General features: G+C 39.3%; 1 protein-coding gene across 9 annotated transcripts in view; it reads left to right on the top strand.

Annotated features, from left to right (window-relative positions):
- LOC120540046 (voltage-dependent L-type calcium channel subunit alpha-1C-like) overlaps positions 1-21,598 on the top strand; it is a 1,017,626-nt gene that overhangs the window by 676,810 nt on the left and 319,218 nt on the right. For all 9 annotated transcript variants that reach the window (XM_039770507.1, XM_039770503.1, XM_039770506.1 and 6 more), the window contains exon 9: positions 6,079-6,251. In XM_039770507.1, coding sequence (XP_039626441.1) covers positions 6,079-6,251 — 173 coding nt within the window. The remainder of the gene's footprint in view (positions 1-6,078; positions 6,252-21,598) is intronic.

Raw genomic sequence — 21,598 nt, 5'->3', positions numbered from 1 at the left:
GTCTGTAGTTGTATAGGGTTAATAATATATTGTTATTTGGAATACATACTGTACATTTCAGGTGTGTTCTGTGTCTACAAAGATCTGTGTAAGTGTAGGATGACAGTAAATGTGAGGCAAGAAATTCTGAACACATGCCAGAAAAAACAAACTTTTTCCATGTTATACTAATAATGACATGAAGTGTGTAATGTGTGAAGCCCTCTTCTCCATGCCCTGTACACTTATGACTGTACATCTAATTACTCCAGCATCATTAACATCAGGTTCGATGGTGACTCCACCATGGTAGGTCTCATAGCCGGTGACAGTGAGTCAGCACATAAGGTTAGGGTTAGTGCAGAAGCTGTCAGTGTGGTGCTGCAATAACAACCTCTCACTCAACACCCACAAAACTAAAGAGATCATCATTGACTTCAGGAGGCACAGAGCAGAGCCATCCCCACTCTACATCAACAGGAACCTGGAGGAGAGGGTCACCTCCTTTAAGTTCCAGGGAACTTACATTACATCTCTGAGGACTGTCCTAGACAGCAAACACTCTGGCAGTGGTCAAAAAGTTCCAGCAGTGACTGCATTTCCTGTGACTTCTCCAGAAAGTGGAAATGAAGGGAAGCCTGCTGTTGACCGTTTAACCACCAAGAGTATTTTAGCATACTGTATTTAAACCTGGTACACTGGCTGTACAGCAGCAGACAGAAAAGCTCTGCAGAGGGTAATATCCATGGCAGAGAAAATGTTTGGCTGCTATCTGCCCTCCCTGGAATATAACTCCAGCGCCCAATGATTCGCAGAGCCAGAGAAATCATTAAAGACCTTTCCATTACTGGCCACTCATTGTTCACATTACTGCCCTCCAGCAGCGGGTACAAGAGCATTAAAAGTAGAACAAAAAAATTTGTTTTCTAAATTTACAAAACATAGAACTGTTTCCTCCCCATAGGTATGTAAAATGATTACTTTAGTGGATAATTTCTGCATCTTATTTATTTATGTATGGTATGTATGTGTTATAGGATGTGTACTTTTTTATAGCACTTGTTTGTCATTGTTTGTTGTACTTGCACCATTTACAGGTGTAGATTTTACAATTTCATTGTACTGGTACAATGGCAATAAATGCTTTCTAATTTCTATTCAGACTTGATATCTTTGACCTTTCCTGGGGAGTTATATGAACAACCTATGAACCAACATCCAATAATAGATAGAAATCAAATAATAATGTATGTGGATTTGCATCATGCAGGCATGTGTATCAATTATACCCCTCCGGATATCACCATCTTTTCACACATAAACTTTACAACAACAACATTTATTTATATAGCACATTTTCATACAAAAAATGTAGCTCAAAGTGCTTTACAAAATGAAGAATAGAAAAATAGAAGGCACAATAAAAAATAAAAATAAGTCAACATTAATTAACATAGAATAAGTAAGGTCCGATAGCCAGGGTGGACAGAAAAAAACAAAAAAAAAAACACCAGAGGCTGGGGAAAAAAAATAAAATCTGTAGAGATTCCAGACCAAGAGACCGCCCAGTCCCCTCCTAGGAGGGATTTAAAGTGTCCAAACAACATAGTTTTATGAAACACCAAATTCAACGTCACTATAAAGGCAGACATACCAGTAGTCAAAGTTTTACTATTTGCAACCTGATGTCACATTTCTGTCACTTACTTGTCTACTAATACCAACTCACAATGAATTACACTTAATCAAGCGATGATGAGCCTTCCTTCACTCGCCACCTGCTCCGTTGCATTCCAGTGAATTCTGATCTACTGTATATATGACGCTCCACCATGTCCATGTCATAATCCTAGAATGGGTTTGTTAGCAGTGTCTTTTTGTAAGTTTTTGCTGCATTTATAGTTACTCTTTTTGCAAACACATTGTAGAATTTGTAAAAAATAAATAAGTTTCAGTAACTCATGATTGAACATGAGTTTCTTATACTGATGCGTTGATATAATATGATGTTACATTTTATATATTGTAGTAAGTCATACAGCAATCAGTTTCCAGTGTTTTATTTAAATGTTATGCTGTCTAAATAATAGTGTGCCATGAGGAGACTTCCGCATCGCTAACTGGCCAAGTAAATTGTCTCATTTTCCATAATGCACACAGTGTTCACTTAAAGAAGAAAAAAATCTGATTTGCCGTTCAAGTTGTTCTCACGTGGTGCTCTAACCTAATTAGAATATTTCAAGCACATGTTCCGACGCTAAATTTTACAACATATTGAATAATCCCTTTATTTGGTACACCTGATTAGTAATGATTGCTTCTCAAAATAGCCGGTTATAGTTTAGTTTTGGTTTAGGTGTTATTTCACCAAGCATTAGAATAGGCAAGACATTTGATCTAGGTGGCTTTTACCACATTATGAATAGCGAGGTCACAGTTTTTGGTTCCACTGTCTTGGTGGTCTACAATGGTGTGATAAACAAAACCATTAAGTGACTAGCAGTTCTGTTGCAGAAACGTGAGAGAAGGTTCAACAGAGAAAGGTCAGACTCATTCAAGGTAACAAATAATCAAATAACAGTTTGTTACAGCACTGGTTGTACTATGCGTTTCACTGCATATTCTGCTATATGTTTCATTTGTATGTGACAATTAAAATTTGGTTTGGTTTAATTTTGATTTGGTGCAGTGATTCACTGCATCACTTTATGGTCTTTTTTCAAATGGGTAATTATTTTGTGATGTTGTTAAGTCAGAATGTACTAAAAAACCAGAAAAATAATTCCAACACATTGCTGAAACCAGGCTATTTTGGACGCAAACTTGGTACTACCTGTGATTAGTTTATCTGTACATAGTAAAGTGGCCACTGAGTTAATAGTTATTAGAGAAAAATAATATTGCCCTGAGTTTGGACAAAAACAGCCCTGTGTGCCTTTTCATATTCAATAATTTCTAAACATGTGAGATCTGTAAAGTAGGCAATGTTTTAAGGAAGGTTATGTTTTCTGTAAATCATGTACCAGGTAGTCGGGAATTAGATGTATTTCACTTACACTGAATGACATACTTTCACATCAAAGCAGACAGCATAATAATGAATGCCTTAGGATTGTGGAAAAAACACACATGAACAAAGAGGAAATGCAAGCAACACACAGAGGATAAGCTAAGCTCACAATGGAACCAGAATCCAAGTGATGGAAAACAGCTCTTTTTATAATTTTCCTTAAATTGTGTTAATTTCTTAATCTTAAGCTAGAAAGTGAAAAATAATTAAAAATTTTCAGTAGCTGACATTTTGACAAAAGAAAACATGCTAGTGTCATTGTTATTGGAAGATCAGAGTTGATACCTATTTATTTGGTTTGCCAAACTACAAGCTTCATCCATCCATCTATCCTCTTCCGCTTATCCGAGGTCGGGTCGGAGGGGCAGCAGCTTGAGCAGAGATACCCAGACTTCCCTCTCCCTGGCCACTTCTTCCGGGAGAATCCCGAGGCGTTCCCAGGCCAGCCGGGAGACATAGTCCCTCCAGCGTGCCCTGGGTCTTCCCCGGGGCCTCTTCCCGGTTGGACGTACCCGGCACACCTCACCAGGGAGGCGTCCAGGAGTCATCCTGATCAGATGCTCGAGCCACCTCATCTGACTCTTCTCGATGCAGAGGAGCAGCGGCTCTACTCTGATCCCCTCCCGGATGACTGAGCTTCTCACCCTATCTTTAGGGGAAAACCCAGACACCCTGCGGAGGAAACTCATTTCAGCCGCTTGTATTCGCGATCTCGTTCTTTCGGTCACTACCCATAGCTCATGACCATAGGTGAGGGTAGGAACGTAGATCGACTAGTAAATTGAGAGCTTTGCCTTACGGCTCAGTTCCTTTTCAACCACGACAGACCGATGCAGAGCCCACATCACTGCGGACGCCGCACATATCCGCCTGTTGATCTCACGCTCCATTCTTCCCTTACTCGTGAACAAGACCCTGAGATACCATCCAGTATCCCGGAGTATCTCATCCACCCCGCCACCAAGGAATTTTTTGACCACCTCGGTGACCTCATCCCTAGAGATGGGGAAGCCCAACTCCGAGTCCCAAGGCTCTGCTTCCTCATTGGAAGGCATGTTAGTGGGATTGAGGAGGTCTTCGAAGTACTCCCCCCAACGACCCACAATGTCCTGAGTCGAGGTCAGCAGTGCATCATCCCCACCATATACGGTGTTGACACCGCACTGCTTCCCCCTTCTGAGACGCCAGACGGTGGACCAGAATCTCCTCGAAGCCATCCGAAAGTCATTCTCCATGGCCTCCCCAAACTCCTCCCATGCCAGAGTTTTTGCCTCAGCAACCACCAAAGCCGCATTCCGCTTGGCTTGTCGGTACCTATTAGCTGCCTCCAGAGTCCCACAGGACAAAAGGGTCTGGTAGGACTCCTTCTTCAGCTTGACAGCATCCCACACCGCCGGTGTCCACCAACGGGTTTGGGGATTGCCGTCACGACAGGCACCAACCACCTTACGGCCACAGCTCCAGTCAGCCGCCTCAACAATAGAGGCACAGAACATGGCCCATTCGGACTCAATGTCTCCCACCTCCCTCGGGACATGGTCGAAGTTCTGCCGGAGGTGGGAGTTGAAGCTACTTCTGACAGGGGACTCCGCCAGACGTTCCCAGCAGACCCTCACAACACGTTTGGGCCTACCAGGCCTGACCGGCATCCTCCCACACCATCAAAGCCAACTCACCACCAGGTGGTGATCAGTTGACAGCTCTGCCCCTGTCTTCACCCGAGTGTCCAAGACATGTGGCCGCAAGTCCGATGACACGATCACAAAGTCTGTCATCGAACTGAGGCCTAGGGTGTCCTGGTACCAAGTGCACATATGAACACCCCTATGCTTGAACATGGTGTTCATTGTGGACAATCCGTGATGAGCACAGAAGTCCAATAACAAAACACCACTCGGGTTCAGATCGGGGGGGCCATTCCTCCCAGTCATGCCCTTCCAGGTCTAGTTGTCATTGCCCACGTGAGCATTGAAGTCTCCTAGCAGTATGAGGGAGCCCCCAGAAAGTTTGCCCTCTAGCACCCCCTCCAGACTCCAAAAAGGGTGGATACTCCAAACTGCTGTTCAGCGCATACGCACAAACAACAGTTAGGACCCATCCCCCCACCCGAAGGCGGAGGGAGGCTACCCTCTCGTCCGCCGGGATAAACCCCAATGTGCAGGCTCCAAGTTGGGGGGCAATAAGTATGCCCACATCCGCTCGGCGTCTCTCACCGGGAGCAACTCCAGAGTGGTAGAGAGTCCAGCCCCTCTCAAGGAGACTGGTTCCAGAGTCCAAGCTGTGCGTTGAGGTGAGCCTGATTATATCTAGCCGGAACCTCTCAACCTCGCGCACTAGCTCAGGCTCCTTCCCCTTTAGAGAGGTGACATTCCACGTCCCAAGAGCCAGCTTCTGTAGCCGAGGATCAGACCGCCAAGGTCCCCGCCTTCAGCCACCACCCAATTCACACTGCACCCGACCTTCTTGGCCCCTACCATAGGTGGTGAGCCCATGGGAAGGGGGACCCACATTGCCTCTTCAGGCTGTGCCCAGCCGAGCACCATGGGTGCAGGCCCGACCACCAGGCGCTCGCCATCACGCCCCACCTCCAGGCCTGGCTCCAGAGAGGGGCCCCGGTGACTCGCGTCCGGTCGAGGGAAAACGGCGTCCAAATTTTTTTTTCATCATATAAGGTCTATTGAACCACTCTTTGTCTCTTCCCTCACCTAGGACCAGTTTGCCTTGGGTGGCCCTATCAGGGGCATAAAGCCCCGGACAACAGAGCTCCTAGGATCATTGCGACACGCAAACCCCTCCACCACGATAACTAGCAAATGTGTTTGTGAAAACAATGAACTAATTAAATGTGTATACGTTTCTGAATTGTAGCCAATACAGTGTTCAAATGGATTGAGCAGGAACCAACATTTACTTCATTATACTAAGTTCATGTTTCTTGTAGAATTTTTGCTGTAATTTTAATTCAGTCCTAGAAAAAATGAAAAAGCAAGCTCAATAAAGCATGCCCTGTATTCTTTGTGTGCTTGCAGGGAGTTTTCAAAGGAAAGGGAAAAAGCCAAGGCACGTGGAGATTTTCAGAAGCTACGTGAAAAGCAACAGTTGGAGGAGGATCTTAAGGGCTACTTGGACTGGATTACCCAAGCTGAGGATATCGACCCTGAAAATGAAGATGAAGGTCTAAATGAAGAAAAGCCTCGTAACTGTAAGTATAGTATAAAGAAAATGTATAACTGTACACAGACTTCAGTTTAACAGCAGCAAAATGTAATCTTTTTCTTCGTTTTAAGTATGTTAAATATGTGAGAAGTCAAATCAGCTAATTTACATAATTGTAACAGCATAGATTAAACATAATAGAAAACTTAATATGTGACATGTCTCACCAAGTACTGATGATATTAACTTCTAATTTTACATTTGGAAACTGCCTGCTTTAATATTAAGCACTTGGCTTCATTTGAGGGTTGGTGCATGTACAAGTGAGTCCTATGATAGAATGGTGAATATAATGTAATGAACTCTTTTTTTGACTGGTTTGGATCAGAGTCTTTAACATGTGTTAGGCTCATGACACGTGTTTTTATGGTCACCATGATGGGTTCTGGTGCTATGAGGGAAAAAAAATCACATACAGTAGAAATTATTACAAAGAGTTGACCCTGACAGTAGATTACTTTATTAGTTTGGCTATCTCTGGCTATCCGCAGGTGACATTAAATCTTATGTAGTGTTTGTGGGCCTGAGTGCAGTACAAAGTTTTTCAAATGCTGGCTACTTTCCAGCATTTTCCCTGTTGAGGTTGTAGCAAAAAAAAAGTATTACTATTCTCTGTAACCAGATTTTTTTGTGTGTGTGTGTGTGTTTTTCTTTATTATCTCTGCTACTGTCAGGCCAAGTTTTTGTAGATGCTGAAACCTACTGTATGTGTTCCTTCTCATAGCACCTATAGTGCGGATAAGGAAAGGAGCATCCTCCACTCTGTTCTCCAACAGGAATGCAACTTGTATATTTGGCCAAGCACTTCCAGTTTCATTATAGAAGCATACTCCTTTTATGTCAAAAATCATCCACTGGAATATAGCAAATAATGGATAATACATCCCAGATTAAGTTAAATGTGTGAGCAGAACTTGTGTTGCATGAATATAATTAAAGCAAGCAGAGAATTGGTAAAGTACTAGTTAAGTACAACTTAATATAATAAACATTGATTTAAGACTTTAATTAATATTAGTTAATTTTAAAAAATTTTTAAATTACTTTTGTCATTTATTGTATCTATCTATCTATCTATCTATTGTCATCATGCAACTTATACCAACCCATTGCAAATGTTTAACCTAGATGTCTGATGACTGCTAAAAAGCCAGAATAACGTTATCCATCAAAAGTAATGTAGAATTTTATATTTAAAATGATCAAGTAATATCATATTTCCCACTGTCCATTCATTTTCTTAACTTGTTTATCAAATGCTGGGGCCTGGAGCAACTGGACCCTATTGCAGCAGACACAGGGTGCAAAGCAGGAGCAACACCTGAATAGGAAACTAGTCCAGAAAGAAAGAAAAACGTACATATTCCAGGATGGAATGATGGGCAAACCACAGCAATGGATATGGAAAATTCCAATAAGCAAGTTGATAGGAAAAGCATGCAACATTTTGTGGATGATAATACCCAGGTTTGGGTTGAAGTAGTGTACAAATGCAAATGTCATTTGGTAATAGCTGAACCAGAGTGAATCATAAGGAATGTGATAAGAAACTTTTAGTAATACAGTGAGTGGCAGCAGTGTGTCAAGAGTAACTAGTGTCAAGAGGAACTAAAATTATTATAGCATAATATGGTATGTGTGTGTATATATGGAAGTGTGTTTTTCTCCTGTAATGGACTGATGTCCTGTCCAGGATTTGTTCCTTCCTCTCTTGTGCCCTATGATAGCCTCCAGCAACTCCACCAACCCTGTTCAGGACTGTGGATTAAAAAATGGCACACTTATATATATTAGTGTGTAAATGTATATAATGTCAGGTCAAATTGGGGAGCATGCACTGGTACAGTGCATTGCCGCACCCACCACACAATGAAATGGCTCAAGATCCTGGTTGGCAACCCCTAAGTCCCACCCTCCAGAAATGACTATCTATCTGCCGAGGCCAGGTGTTGCATGTTCATTCCTTGGCCTTGTCCAGCTGCACGGGTCCTTAACAGTGAGGATCCTTTGAGCCAGATCACCCTCAGGGAATCACTCCACATGGCCGTAGTGCCATAGCTGATGTTCCCACACAATGCAGGTAATGTGCCTCACTGGATACTCCATGAGGAACCGCTCATTTAAAACAATGTCAAACCAGCGGAACCCAAGCATTCTTCAAAGAGACACAGTACCAAATGAGTCCAGTCTTCGTCTCAGGTCACTGGATAGCATCCATTTCTCACAACGATATAGCAAAACAGGACGTACCAGGACTCTAAAGACCTGGGGCCTCATGTATAACGGCGTGCGTAGAATTCACACTATAACATGGCGTATGGACAAAAGCGAAAATGTGCTTACGCACAAAAAATTCCACATACATAAATCTTCCCGCCCCAACTCCTCCCAGAATTACGCCTCTTTGAATATGTAAATCAATATTAATAGCCCTTAAGCTCAGCCTTCTGTGAAAAGACAATGGGAAAAGCACAGGGAAAAATAGAAGAATTTCAGCGAATACCAAGTGGAGGCAAAGAAAAATGTACTATTTGTTGGTTTAAACAGTGATATAATCAACAAAGTTGATCGAGTGACAGAGTGTCAAAGAAACTTGAAAGCTCAAGTTCACAAAGTTGCACAGTGCCCAAAATAAAAAAGAAGTTGTTAGATATCAAAGTTGCCGTGAAAAGGCAAGTCGTAGACCACCGTCTGAGTGTCATATAAAAGCTTATTAGGGTACAGACAAAAAAAATAGGCACACTGTGGGAAAAAAGCACGAAATGTCAACTTTAATCTTAAAATTTCCACATTAATCACATAGTTTATTTTGTCATTAAAGTGGAACATCATAAAGTTCATCTTAAAATCGTTTAATTTACTAGCTTCTCAAATTTTATCGTAACTGAAGTAGCACGTTAAATGCTTTGTTTTGTATTTACTCTTCTATGTGCTCTATGTGTGTGAATCACTTTGTGCTTCTAGGCTTTCTCATCTTCCGACAGGACACAGAATCCATTACATTTGTGATATTACAGCTCTCTGAATAATTAAAATACTGACATGTATACTTGATATCATTTTCATGATAATAGGAGTTAAATCATGTTATTAAACATGAAAACATGGAGGTGCAGTGATTGTTCGTGTCTCAGACAAGATGCTTGCTACGCCATGCACGACCTTCGATGAAATACTTAATTGTAGCAGTACTGTCTCTTTCAAACGTACTAACCCCTAATTCCTGTCCTTACTTTTCTTTCTCCAAACACTGAATCGCCACGCAATCAGCTCTGTAATAGATGTTAAGCCATCTGTAAGCTTAGAATGACAATTCTTCAAAACTTTTAAGGAACATTGAAATATCTTCATAGTACGTGTTTAATTATTCTATCCATCTATCCTTCTAGTGTCGCGCAGGCACACGCAAGAATACAGCGTGAGGCAGGAACAATCCATGAACGGAGTGCAAGCTCCTCGCTAGCGTTGCGGCACCATGTCCTGGCATGTTTAATTATTAACAATATAGATTATTTAAATGAAGTTAAAGTTTTATCTGTATAATATAATAAACATATTTTGCTGCATTTCATCTTAAAAATGGTATCGTCATCATATGTAAATACGCACTTTATAAAGTGGCTCAGGTTGTGCAATATTATAACTAGTGCAAGTTTACAGTGTGGTGATTCTACTTATAAGTACAAACAGTTCTACAAGGAGCTATTAATTGACTGATTGAGTGTGTTTATAGTTCTTGGGATGAAACAGTTTCTCAACCGCGAAGTCGGGAAAAAGATGATCCGCTGTGGCAACCCCTAATGGGAGCAGCTGAAAGAAGAAGAAGAAGGTGCAGTGAGAGTAACAACGCTAAAGTAGCTGTTGTATTTAGAATAGTTGGACCATTCTGTGGACCATTATATTGTTAATAGTTAATTACAATCAAATGCCTTAAACTAATAAACAATATGCGGTTAATTTCAGTGTACAGTCGACCCTTGATATACGACTGGCCTGACATGCAAACAACTTGATTTACGACCATAATTTTTGTTTTGATTTACGACCAACATCTTGCGTTAAGACCTGAATGCGGTCACGTGTATCGGCTTGTGCGATTGTAAACAAACAGCCGAGAGCGTTTGTAAGCGTTAATCAGAGCCCAGATACATGTGTTTGTGGATGTAATTTCGGTCAGTGCAGTGATTTATCTATATATATAATTCACTAAGACCATGGCAAGCAAGATGCATAATTGCTAAGGAAGGAAGAGAAGGTAACGAAGGTAAAGAAAGTGATTGTTAAGGGATGTTAGCTAGCGGGCTGGCGCGGCACATGATGATGTCATCCGGCTGAGTTAGCACCGGCTTGCTTTGGAGTGTATTATTACAGCAGTTCACAATGCAACTAGCTTTGAACTGAGTGCTCGACTACTGTCATTATTAACTTGAGAAACAGCGATCATAATTGAAACGAAGAAGGAAATTGTGTAGAAATATGAGAATGGTGTTCGTGTGACCGATCTCGCTAATATGTTCAGCATGTCGAAATCCACCATCTCGACAATTTTACAAAGAAAAGATTTGCATAAGGAGGCTCCTTCTAAACAATAACCACCTTCCATTTCATTCTCATCCTCCTCCCTTCCTACAGCCCAAAGATGTCAAATTAAATGGTGAGTACAGTGTGAAATTGTTGTTTCTGGTAGGCTAGGCACTTTTTATAACTTTTTGGTTAGTACATTAGAAAAATTATTGGTGTTTTGGTAAATTATGCACATTATAAAACCCTTTTTATTATGAAAAGGTTAAGTAAGTGTTGCTGTGGGAGGTTCGGAGCGCATTATGGGTATTTCCATTATTTCTTATGGGAAAAATAGTCTTGACTTACAACCAACTTGAGTTACAACCAGCCCTCGCGAACGAATTGAGTTCGTAAGTCAAGAGTCCACTGTATTTATAAAGCGGCATCAGGGATGTGGATCTAAAAAAGAAAGGGTAACCACACAGCAACAGTAGCACTGCTTTGATGCTGGGTGCTGCCAGTCTGCAAAACCGAGCGGAGAACTTGCATACGCCAGGCTATGAGGTACTGTGGAAATGTGTGTGAATTTACACCAAGTTTAGGTTTTATACATCGAGATTGAAAGTGGAAACGTTCTTACGCAACATTTTTTTGCATAACTCACTTTTTTTACATGAGGCCCCTGGACCTTTGTCCATTTGCAGAGATATCGGGAGTACCACACACCCCTTTCTAGTGGCTTCATGACTAGTCAAATAATCAGTCTAATCTGTTTATGGCATGTGGCAGTGCATATTGACGATGTGGAAGCATACAAGAAACGCAGATACAATCAAAGAAAAACATTTAAATTGGCTAAACGTCTATAGCTGCTGTAATAGAGATGCTTACGGAATACAAGTTTAATTAATCATATATGCATTTTCTCTCCCCTATGAACTTCATATTTTCTTTGCCCACTTTAATAGTGGTAACAAGCAGGCTGCCATTTAAATTGCCTGCAACAAGTTAATGTCCATAAAGCATCCGGTCTAGATGGAAGTTCAGGGCATTTTTAAAACCTGTACCAACCAATTAGCTGACTTCTTCAGTGAGACAAACTGAGGTGCTCTTCTGCACAAAAGTACAACAATTATATCTGTGTTTAAGAAAACAAATGTAGGCTGTCTCAATGACTACACACCAGTGGCACTCATTCCAGTTATGACAAAGTGCTTTAAGAGACTGTAGGTGGGACATATTAAACTGGATATTTTAGATGGTCATGATTATTTCTAGATTGCATATTGTCACAACAGCCCTACATAGAATGATGTATCCCTTGTACTCAAAGCTATGAAAAGGATGAATGGGGTGGGGGTGGGGTGGGAGCTCAGTCTTCTAAGGCACAACAATGTACAGATAAACAGACCATACTGGGAACTGTAGTCCCAACAGGCAGCCCTGCTGGGTCCCATGGCTGCCATTAGAGGGGAGCTGTATGGAATGACTGTTCCAGCTTTGAGGGGCTTCCATTTGGCCAGGAGGTGCTTCCTTTATGCAGTGTCTTAGGGCCAAAAGTACCCCTGGAATCAGCTTTGGAAAAACAAACCTCACCTGGGAGGAGTGGAGAGAAAGAATGAAGGAATTTTGTTTTTCTTTCATGCTGATTTAGGTAAAGTCCTGTAGAAAGGTACTTTATTAAAATAATGGTTATTTGAACCCGGGACTTTGTGGTACTATTGTGTCTGAGGTTTGGAACTCTGCTACTCTCCCTAGTTCACGCAGCATATATATATATGCAAATATCTGTCTATCCTACAATTGCGCTCTGTTGGGCATATTCATCAGTAGTGTTTGCAGTGAACCATCTTCTAGATTGCTTTTTTTTTTTTAATTCCAGTAGATGCTGCATTACAGACATTAGCGCTGCCATTAAGAATCTAAGCCCAGTGCTATATAATTGCAGCAACGGACGAACTGATACTTTGTGGTAAGAGAGGTCTGCGGCTTGCCAGCGTATATTAAACATATAATGGACGTGCTCACACTAAGGAGGAGAAGCAGGTGCAAATCGTTGACTGAGAAGACAGCTCTTCTCCAGATTGCAGCCGACCGTGCGCTGCCTTGCCAGCACGTACAGGTGATCTGATTGTCTCGTTATTAACTCAGGTGGCAATCAGGTGATTGCACCTGCAATCCTCCCCAGTGTATTAAAGGAGAATGACAATACACAAGGGAGAGGAGGAAAAGAAAGAAAAAATGCAGGGAGAAACAGAGGTTAAAGGGATGGGGGCACGAGCAAGTGAGTGAGAGAGAAAAAGAGAGGGAGAGCTGGTGCATGTTGAAAGAAAGCAGGCAAATGTGAATGGAGCCCCAGGGAGGAGTGTGTGTGGCCAGCGGCAGTAGGGGCTGAGGGTAGCAGGAGTGACTATCATGCTGTAGTCTGGAGGAGCCATTGAGTTGGCAGCAGTAGGAAGACAGCACGCTTTCGCTGGCTGGAGCCATTCAGCAACAGTGGGCATGGAGCAGAGCAGGAATCAGCAGCACCCCATGGAACACCATGGGATTGATAAGAGGGATCTGTACCAGGACAAAAGGTTGTCTACGCTTGCTGGTGGACTTCACCTCGAACAGCAAGGTCCAAAAAGGGCTATTGAAGGAGACATTGGTTATAAAGTGGCTCTGACTTTTAAGGACAGTTTCTTGCCCGTGTTTTTAACTTCATTTGTATGCATATTCTATTTATTGGTTTTAACCTCCACTATGAACACTTCTTTTTATTGGATTATTTATTTATTATGGATTTTGCAGTCTGCAGTGGGTTGGCGCCCTGCCTGGGGTTTGTTTCCTGCCTTGCACCCTGTGTTGGCTGGGATTGGCTCCAGCAGACCCCCGTGACCCTGTAGTTAGGATATAGCGGGTTGGATAATGGATGGATGGATGGATTTTGCAGTGTACTTCAGAAACTGTTTTGTTGATTTGCTTTGTTTTAAAAATAAAAGCACTGAACACCTTTGCACCTTCTGCTTAAAATGTGTTTTGTATGTCCTTATCTACCTGGCTCATCCGGTTATGTTATTAATGCTGTCGGGTTCAGGAGGCTCCCAAAAGAGAAGTGGGACTATGGAGCTAACCTGCAACATCACATATTGTAGCTTAATAACAGACAATTTAAATAGTAAAAGTGAAGAAACTAAAATAAATTGTAAAAGAAGTATTAATCTAATTAGAATTTATTAAATATTCAGTGATCTAGTCTCATTAATGTTAAATAAGAGTAGGAATAAATTGTTAATGAAATTTGTTATTTATTTAGAAAGGATAACACTGACCTCTGAAGACATGAATTTAAAACCCTGTAGTGGTAGTTTTGTGGGACTAGTTGTGATTCTCAAACCAAAATACACATCTGGGGATAACCTGTTAAAAAGTGTGTAATAAATATTGCTGAAATCCTGTACAGGGCTACTTCTCAAAGCACTAGCCCACAGTTTCTCGAAGTTCATGCGTTTTAAACTACTGCCAGTGTTTCAGGGAGAGAGCAAAATATATTGAACAAAAGTAATTTAAAGATAAAATTTCTGTTAGCTATTTAGGATCTCAATAGCAGAAGTTATCTGAAGATTAATAATCATTTTGCATGTTTTAATGAGCTCTGAGACAGTGGAGACAACAGGCACACACACACACACACATAGACAGCTACAGCTTCTGAGCTCCATGTGTTTGAGAAGTGCCTCTGTCTGTTATAATATCTTTCTGTCATTTTAACTATTGCATCACTATATGGCATCGGAACAGCAAATAAAGTTTAGGTATGCATTGTGGCCTGTACCTATTTTGTTGTGGCATTTTTGCAGTTCCAATTAGACAGTAAAGTTAATTTGTTTAGTTATTCATTTAGACGTGCAGCCTCATCTGTGTATTTATTGGCGGTCTTAGGCAGATTTCTTGATTCGTGTGTTTTGAGTACTGAAGTCAATACTTCTGTGAATCTTCTTTTTCAGCTCTCTTATTGGTAATTCATTTAACAGTGTGTAACATAACATTTACTTCAAATGAACATTTTCAGTTTACAGAGACAGATCAACAGAAGCTACATTCTGTTGGTTTTGTCAGTGTAAACATTTAGTATGTGCAGTTGATTAGAAAGTATTTAGTAATGCATGTATGAGGTGAGACACAAAAATAACTGGACTGGGCTTGGGGCTTTCCTGGAAAACCGTCTGGAGGTCGGCCGAACATGAATAATAGAACTATATCCCCTCCTACACGCCCTCTCAAACCACTGACCGGCTACGAATATCCTGTGAATAGCTCAGTCAGTATTTGCACAACAATTGCTACACAAGTTGCTGCTATAATGTCTGGTGAAAAACTCCAACAGTGAATCAACATCAAATTTCTTGCGAAATTGAACAAAACTGCCACATAAACTTAAGAACTGATAAAAACAGTGTACGGTGATAATGGTTTGTCTTGCACAAAAAATTTTGAGTGGCACAAACGTTTCAAGGAAGGGCAAGGAAATGTGGAGGACATTCAACAGCCAGGTCGAGAAGGGGATGGGTGTTTCAGCAAGACAACGCTCCTGCGCACAATGTTTTTTTTCCGTAAAGCAGTTTTTGACTGAAAAAAACTATTCCGGTCCTCGAACATCCTTGTGTGATTTAACTCACTGTGGTTTTTACTTGTTCCCAAAAATCAAAAGTGACCTGGAAAGAACACATTTTTCTTCAGTGGATGAAGTGAAGACAGAAATGGCAAGCCTCCTGAAGAGCTATAAGCAAGAATACTTCCAGCTCTGTTTCAGTCAATGGAAAATACATTTGTAGCAGTGTAGAGATTGGGAGGGGGAGTATATAGAAGATGACAATGTTTAGAATGCTGTAATTCATTAATAATTTTTTTTTAACCATTCCGGTTACTTTTGTGTCTCACCTCATATTAATAAAATATATTTTAGTGTTTCATTCAAGCAGAATGTTCAGCATCTGTTTTGTCTTGGTAGAGTAATATATTACTCTGCTTTCCCCTTTTGTATTATTAATATGCAGCGTTTGTCAGAATGCCTTAAATCTCCCTGACTTACCACTGTTTATAAGGTACTGTACCATATAATTTCTCCCCACCTTCCCCTCTACATTTATAACCTCAGACAATTAGGTGTAGTAAAAGACAAGCAGGAGTTAAGTTACAATTTAAATAATGTATTATTTATAATATTCATAAATAACAATATGCAAAGTACATTTGAATTTTGGCAACCACACAACCTGATAAATGGTGATCTGTAGTTTCAGGTGACAAATAGACTTGTTAGTTACTTAAAATGTCTCTAGTTAAGGCATCATTTGTGGTCAGCTTTCTTCAGAATAATCCACATGCCTGTCTCAGTATGGCTGTCAAGCTGTGTTCTTCATTGTGTTGTCCTTTTTTGTTCATGGTGTGAGATGGTCTTTCATCAGTTTGGTAAGAGAGAGAGAGAGTGAGGTAAAACAGGCAAATTTATAGGCTTTCTCTTCAACCCCTACAGCCAATAGGGCGTCATAGTACTTAAAAGCTTTTGATACAAGCCAGTTCCAAAGAGCTATACCTGTACTTCAGATCAATGGAGGGATAGAACACCTTCACAGCTGCTACCCTCCAAAACCATATGTTAAGGTAAAGCTTGGCAGTTAGGCAGCCTGGCTTTCCTGTGGGGGTTGACTGGGAGTCCTGCAGAGAAATATTAGCCAAACTTGTTTGAGGCACTTTCCCCAACCCTGTCGTAAAATTACAAAGAGACTCACTCCTAAAAGGGGGAAGGGGTTCTTAAACCATCAAATCATTGCTGTTATTATCAATAATGTAACACTAATATTACATTGCTTTGTCTTAAGTTACAAATAAAGACATACAAAATATTTATCAACTTGTATGCAAAATTTCACATCATAACAGCATCCTATACCAAATGCCATATAATTAAAGGCAACAGTCAAACTGACACTGAAAATAAATGAATAAATAAATAAATATCAATATATGTAAACGTTGATATCTGTCCTTGCAGAAGCTAGAAGATAAAGGAAGCTTACTTCCAGACAAGAGCACTTTGCTGAAATTCAAGGAAAGGAGCTTTTAGATAAGCACTCCAAAATCATTGAGCATGTTTAAGGAATCAGTGATGTCAAATAGTGTACAAATAAAGATATATGTACAAGCGCTGCAGAGTGTGTCAAGCTCAAAAAATAAATCACCTGAACAGAGTAATACAAATCTAGAAAATAAAAGCAGCAGCAAAGCATACAAGGACAACAAATGAAACTGATGAAGATGCACATAGTATACAAGGAAGTGAAACATACTTACAACATGCAACAAGTAAGAATTTCCCATATTTGAGGCAGGTGCCACAAGAAAAAGAAACAAAAAACCAGTCAAACTCTTCATCATTTTTAAAAATTATTACAACAATTATCCACTGCAAACACAAATCTCATTCAATTTCAGTCTATTCGGTTTTCATTACATAACTTAATACTGAATTTCATTTTGGACTCGCCAAGTTCTCCTTTTCAGATAGTAAGCTTAGTAAATTAACATCTGCCTTTGTATTTATTTTAACCTAAGTAACATCATGAGTCAACCTTAGTGCAATTTTACTTTACCCCTCGAGAAATGTTTTTTATAACCAAGTAGAAAGGCCTCATTAGTGGCATGCAGTTGTAGTCTGAACTATTTGTTAAATTGTAATTTCTTATTTCATTTCATTTTATGATCTCAAGTTGTGCAGTGCTGTGTATTGGTTTTCCATATGGTCACCTTTTCTACCTTGCATGTGTTTGAACATAAAAATCACCATGCAAACATATTTCTTGAATTGTAAAGGATGAAGTTCTGTTTGCTCTTGTCTCCATTGCCAATGCACTTTCCAACATATTTCTTGTAAACTGAAAATACTGAGGGCTCTATTTATATTGTTCACAGGCACTGCCCAAGTGAAAATCGGGCCTCCCCTTCTACATTTGTTTTGATGCCAACTGACAAGGGTTTATGTGTAGTTGTTAATAGTCTCCAGTTCAGTTAATTTTATTATTGACTTTGACTCTGTTGTTTTGTAATTAAATAAACCTCTTTTTGCAACCACTTCTTTGTTCTGCTGCACCTTATTCTCAAACCATTAACTTAGAATAGGAACAGGTTGCTTGCAATGGTTGAGGAAAAACAAATGGACAGACGATGACTTATCACACTGCCATAAAGATACTGTAATGTTTTAGTGTTTAGCATTATACCAAAGATGTGACAGTCTCATTCATGAAAGAGGTGCAGCTCGACATTTGCTGCTGTATGCCATTCTAATGTGGTTTACCTGTTTGTTGCCACTGCCTAATGCATTTATTTTGGTTTTATTTCTGATGACTTGATTACTGTTTTGTACAGAGAAAACATGTGTGCATTTCCAAACTAATTATAGAAAAGCTTCAGTGCTAAATTCAGAAGATAACAAAGTTGCATCTGTAATTAAGTAATCAAAAAATGTCTGCAGTGATTAATTATGCATTTTAAAAAATATTTTCAGAAATATGTAATACTTTTTAATTTATGCATAAAATTAATAAGCCAGATTGTATAGTGCGCAGCTTTGTTATCAAAAATACAGTATCTGCAGTTACAAATTCTGTATTTTGGTAATTGCTGGTTATTTATTTATCCCTAAAAACATGCCAACTCATTTTTTATTGTGATTGAGAAATTCAGGAAGTAGTCATTTTTATTTAATTAAAACACATAAGCTGCTTTTAAAATGTTAAATGACTTCTTAATTTTGCATTACACTTTAAAAAAATGCAAGCAGCATAATAGCACTAGCAGTAGATGTGATTTTGTGAATGAATGTAAATTTAAAAGCAAATAACTTTGTCAGGACTGCAACAAAAGTACAAGAGAGTAAGTATCATAGCCTGTGTATGGGGCCTCTGTTTGTTTCCTGCCTTGCGCCCTGTGTTGGCTGTAATTGGCTCCAGCAGACCCCCGTGATCCTGTAGTTGGGATATAGCGGGTTGAATAATGGATGGATGGATGCTTAGTGTATTGTATTATTATGTCAGAGACCAGAGTCCAGCTTTGTAATATTTCATTATTAACTGAAAGATAATTTGGTGATTTCTCCCATTCTCTTTTTCCCCAGTCTGTAGACTTTACTATTAAACTATGCTATTTTTTCACAATTCTGTCTTTCTGTTGTATTTTAATCTTCTTGGTTTTTAAGCTCATGTAGTTTCAATTTCTAGTATTGTTTTTAATGCTCAAACTCTAGTACTCTTCCTTCCCAAGCTTTACAACCTCCTGCTCCAAAGTATCAATGATAAATTTACAGTATCTTTATTTTTACTATTGAATTCTACAGTGATAGCTATGAGTAGCTTGTACTTGTGCAAACATAATCAGCTTTTCATTTATTGTTTGCTTCAGTCTTACGGCATTGATTATTCGCAGCATCAGTTTTAGTGACCTTAGATACCTCCGTTTCATTTCTCTACTTTTTGAATGGAAGTGTGTTAGCCGATTCCATGCCTTTAGAGGTGATGTTTTCATGTCATAATCATTAAGGCTATTAGCACAGTTGTGTGCAAGTAGTGCTTTAGTGGCAGTATCTTTTTTCTGGCATAAAGTTAAATTAATCTTATGCCAGCAAAAATGAATTGGCATAAATTAATTTCTTGTCAAAAAAGAGTTTCGTTTTGAAATGCAAATCAAAAGTTTGTAATGTAAGTCTTTTATTGCCAAAAGGCTTTTCATTTTCTGACAAACATCCCAAAATAATATGTGCTCACTTTGTCACTTTTTTTCTAATATATTTGGACTGTGCATATGCTCAGCCTCATCTGCCGGAAACCTGTAAGACTGTTTACTAGGGAACAGAAGGCAGGTTTCCTGTCTTGTGCATCTGCCAGTGGAAATAATTTCACTAATATGTTTGTTAGAGTGCTGTAATATTTAGTGTGCAACTCCTTTATACATAATAGTAGTTGTTTGTTATTGATATTGTGTGTGGAAAAAGAAGAATTTATTTTATGTAAATGCTTAGTTATTTCCCATGTACTATAGTTATGCAGGGTGTCCATAAAGTCTGTGTGCAATTTAAAATAGTTGTAACTTTGTAAGTATGCGTGATAGAAAGAATTTGTAAAAAAGATTAGAAAGCTTGATGTATCTAGTTTTTTTTTGTTGTTAGAATTTTATTTTTGCCATATCTGGGGAACTGAAAATCCACATAAGTCTGCTGAACATGAAAGAGATTCTCCCCAATTTAATGTGTGGTGTGCTTTGGGATAAAATCAAGTCATAGGGCCATTCGTTTTTGAAGGGTGTGTTGTTAATGGTGATAGCTATTTAGAAATGCTGCAAAATTACTTTATTCATCAACTTGAACAATTAGGACTGATAGCGAATACAGTGCTTCAACAAGATGGTGCTCCTTGTCACTTTGCTTTGCATGTTAGACAGTTTCTACATGAGAAATTCTCTAACAGATGGATTGGAAGAGATGGACCATTTTCTGGGCCTTCACGTTCCCCAGATTTGACTCCATTGGATTTGTTTTTATGGGGACATGTGAAAACGAATGTTTATTCAACCAAACCTCGATCTTTAGAAGACTTGCAAGCTAGGATAACTGATGTGATTGCTGGTATTATTAAAAATCAGCTTGAAAATATTTTCCAAGGTATTTTCTACAGAATCGTATTACCCTTTGCATTAGTAATGGTGGACATGTTGATAATTAACAAGAAAATAAAAAATGTGTTTCTTTTATTCTAATCCTTTTTACAGATTCTTTCTCTCACATATGTATACTTACAATGTTACAACTATTTTAAATTGCACTTAATGGACACCCTGTATTAATATTTGTAGATGAATAGATAGTACTTTATTCCTCGTATGGATAAATAAAGTAATAAATAGAATACACATAACATCTCACAAAAGTTTAAAGTGTTATCTTTAGAAACTGGAATGCTCATTATAATGAGTGTAGATGCTGGAGAAAAGAAATGCCACAAAGTAAAAATAATTGAGTTTAGGGTCCTGGATATAAGGAGGTATGAATAACCCTTACCTGCAAGCACTTAGGTGGTGTTTTGCCACTGCTAAAATTTTCAAATGTTTGTATAGTATTGTTTTGAATATTGGAAAATTAAAAGACATCGGTCCTTTTAATATTAAAATAATGTTGGTTAAACCTGTTTGAGGGACAGTAAGATTCACTGCAAGGGTTTTTTTCTTCCAATCTGGACTTGAGCCAGTCAGAAATAGCAGGAGGCTTAAACTGTTATTTGGTGAAAGTTATGGGTGCATATCCCTTTAACCTTTTAGGCCTTAACTCCAAGCAGGGGTTGGGCTCAGAATTCTATGCAATTACATTTAATCATAAGTCACACTAAGGATGATGGATAATTTTATGCCTTATACTGCTAAATCATAATAACTCTCAATATAGTATTCTGCTGCCATCTTGTGGATGAAATACCATTTTTACAAAAAATAATAAATATTTGTATGCTTTCTGCCACTTTAAGGTAACTCTTAAAAGCACACTGGTAAACTGAAAGCCATAAAGGCAGTTTTAGAACAAACTTAAATTGAAACATTGCTCAGATCGAGTGATAGTGATGACAATGTGAATTGGACGTCAGACTTTGACATGGAAATTAAAACTGATGCATGATATGGCACTGTATGCCTGAACCACCGTGATATGCTTGGTGAATTCAGTCGTAGGAAGCTTCCGTCTGGTGTGACTTTAGCTGTGTGACAAAAAGGCAAAACAATTGTGATTGAGCGCAAGGGCAAGCA

The sequence above is a fragment of the Polypterus senegalus genome, chromosome 12, assembly GCF_016835505.1.
Source record: "Polypterus senegalus isolate Bchr_013 chromosome 12, ASM1683550v1, whole genome shotgun sequence".
Lineage (NCBI taxonomy): Eukaryota > Metazoa > Chordata > Cladistia > Polypteriformes > Polypteridae > Polypterus > Polypterus senegalus.
Note: the sequence above shows the minus strand (reverse complement) of the source record. Positions and strands in the feature narration are given on the sequence as shown.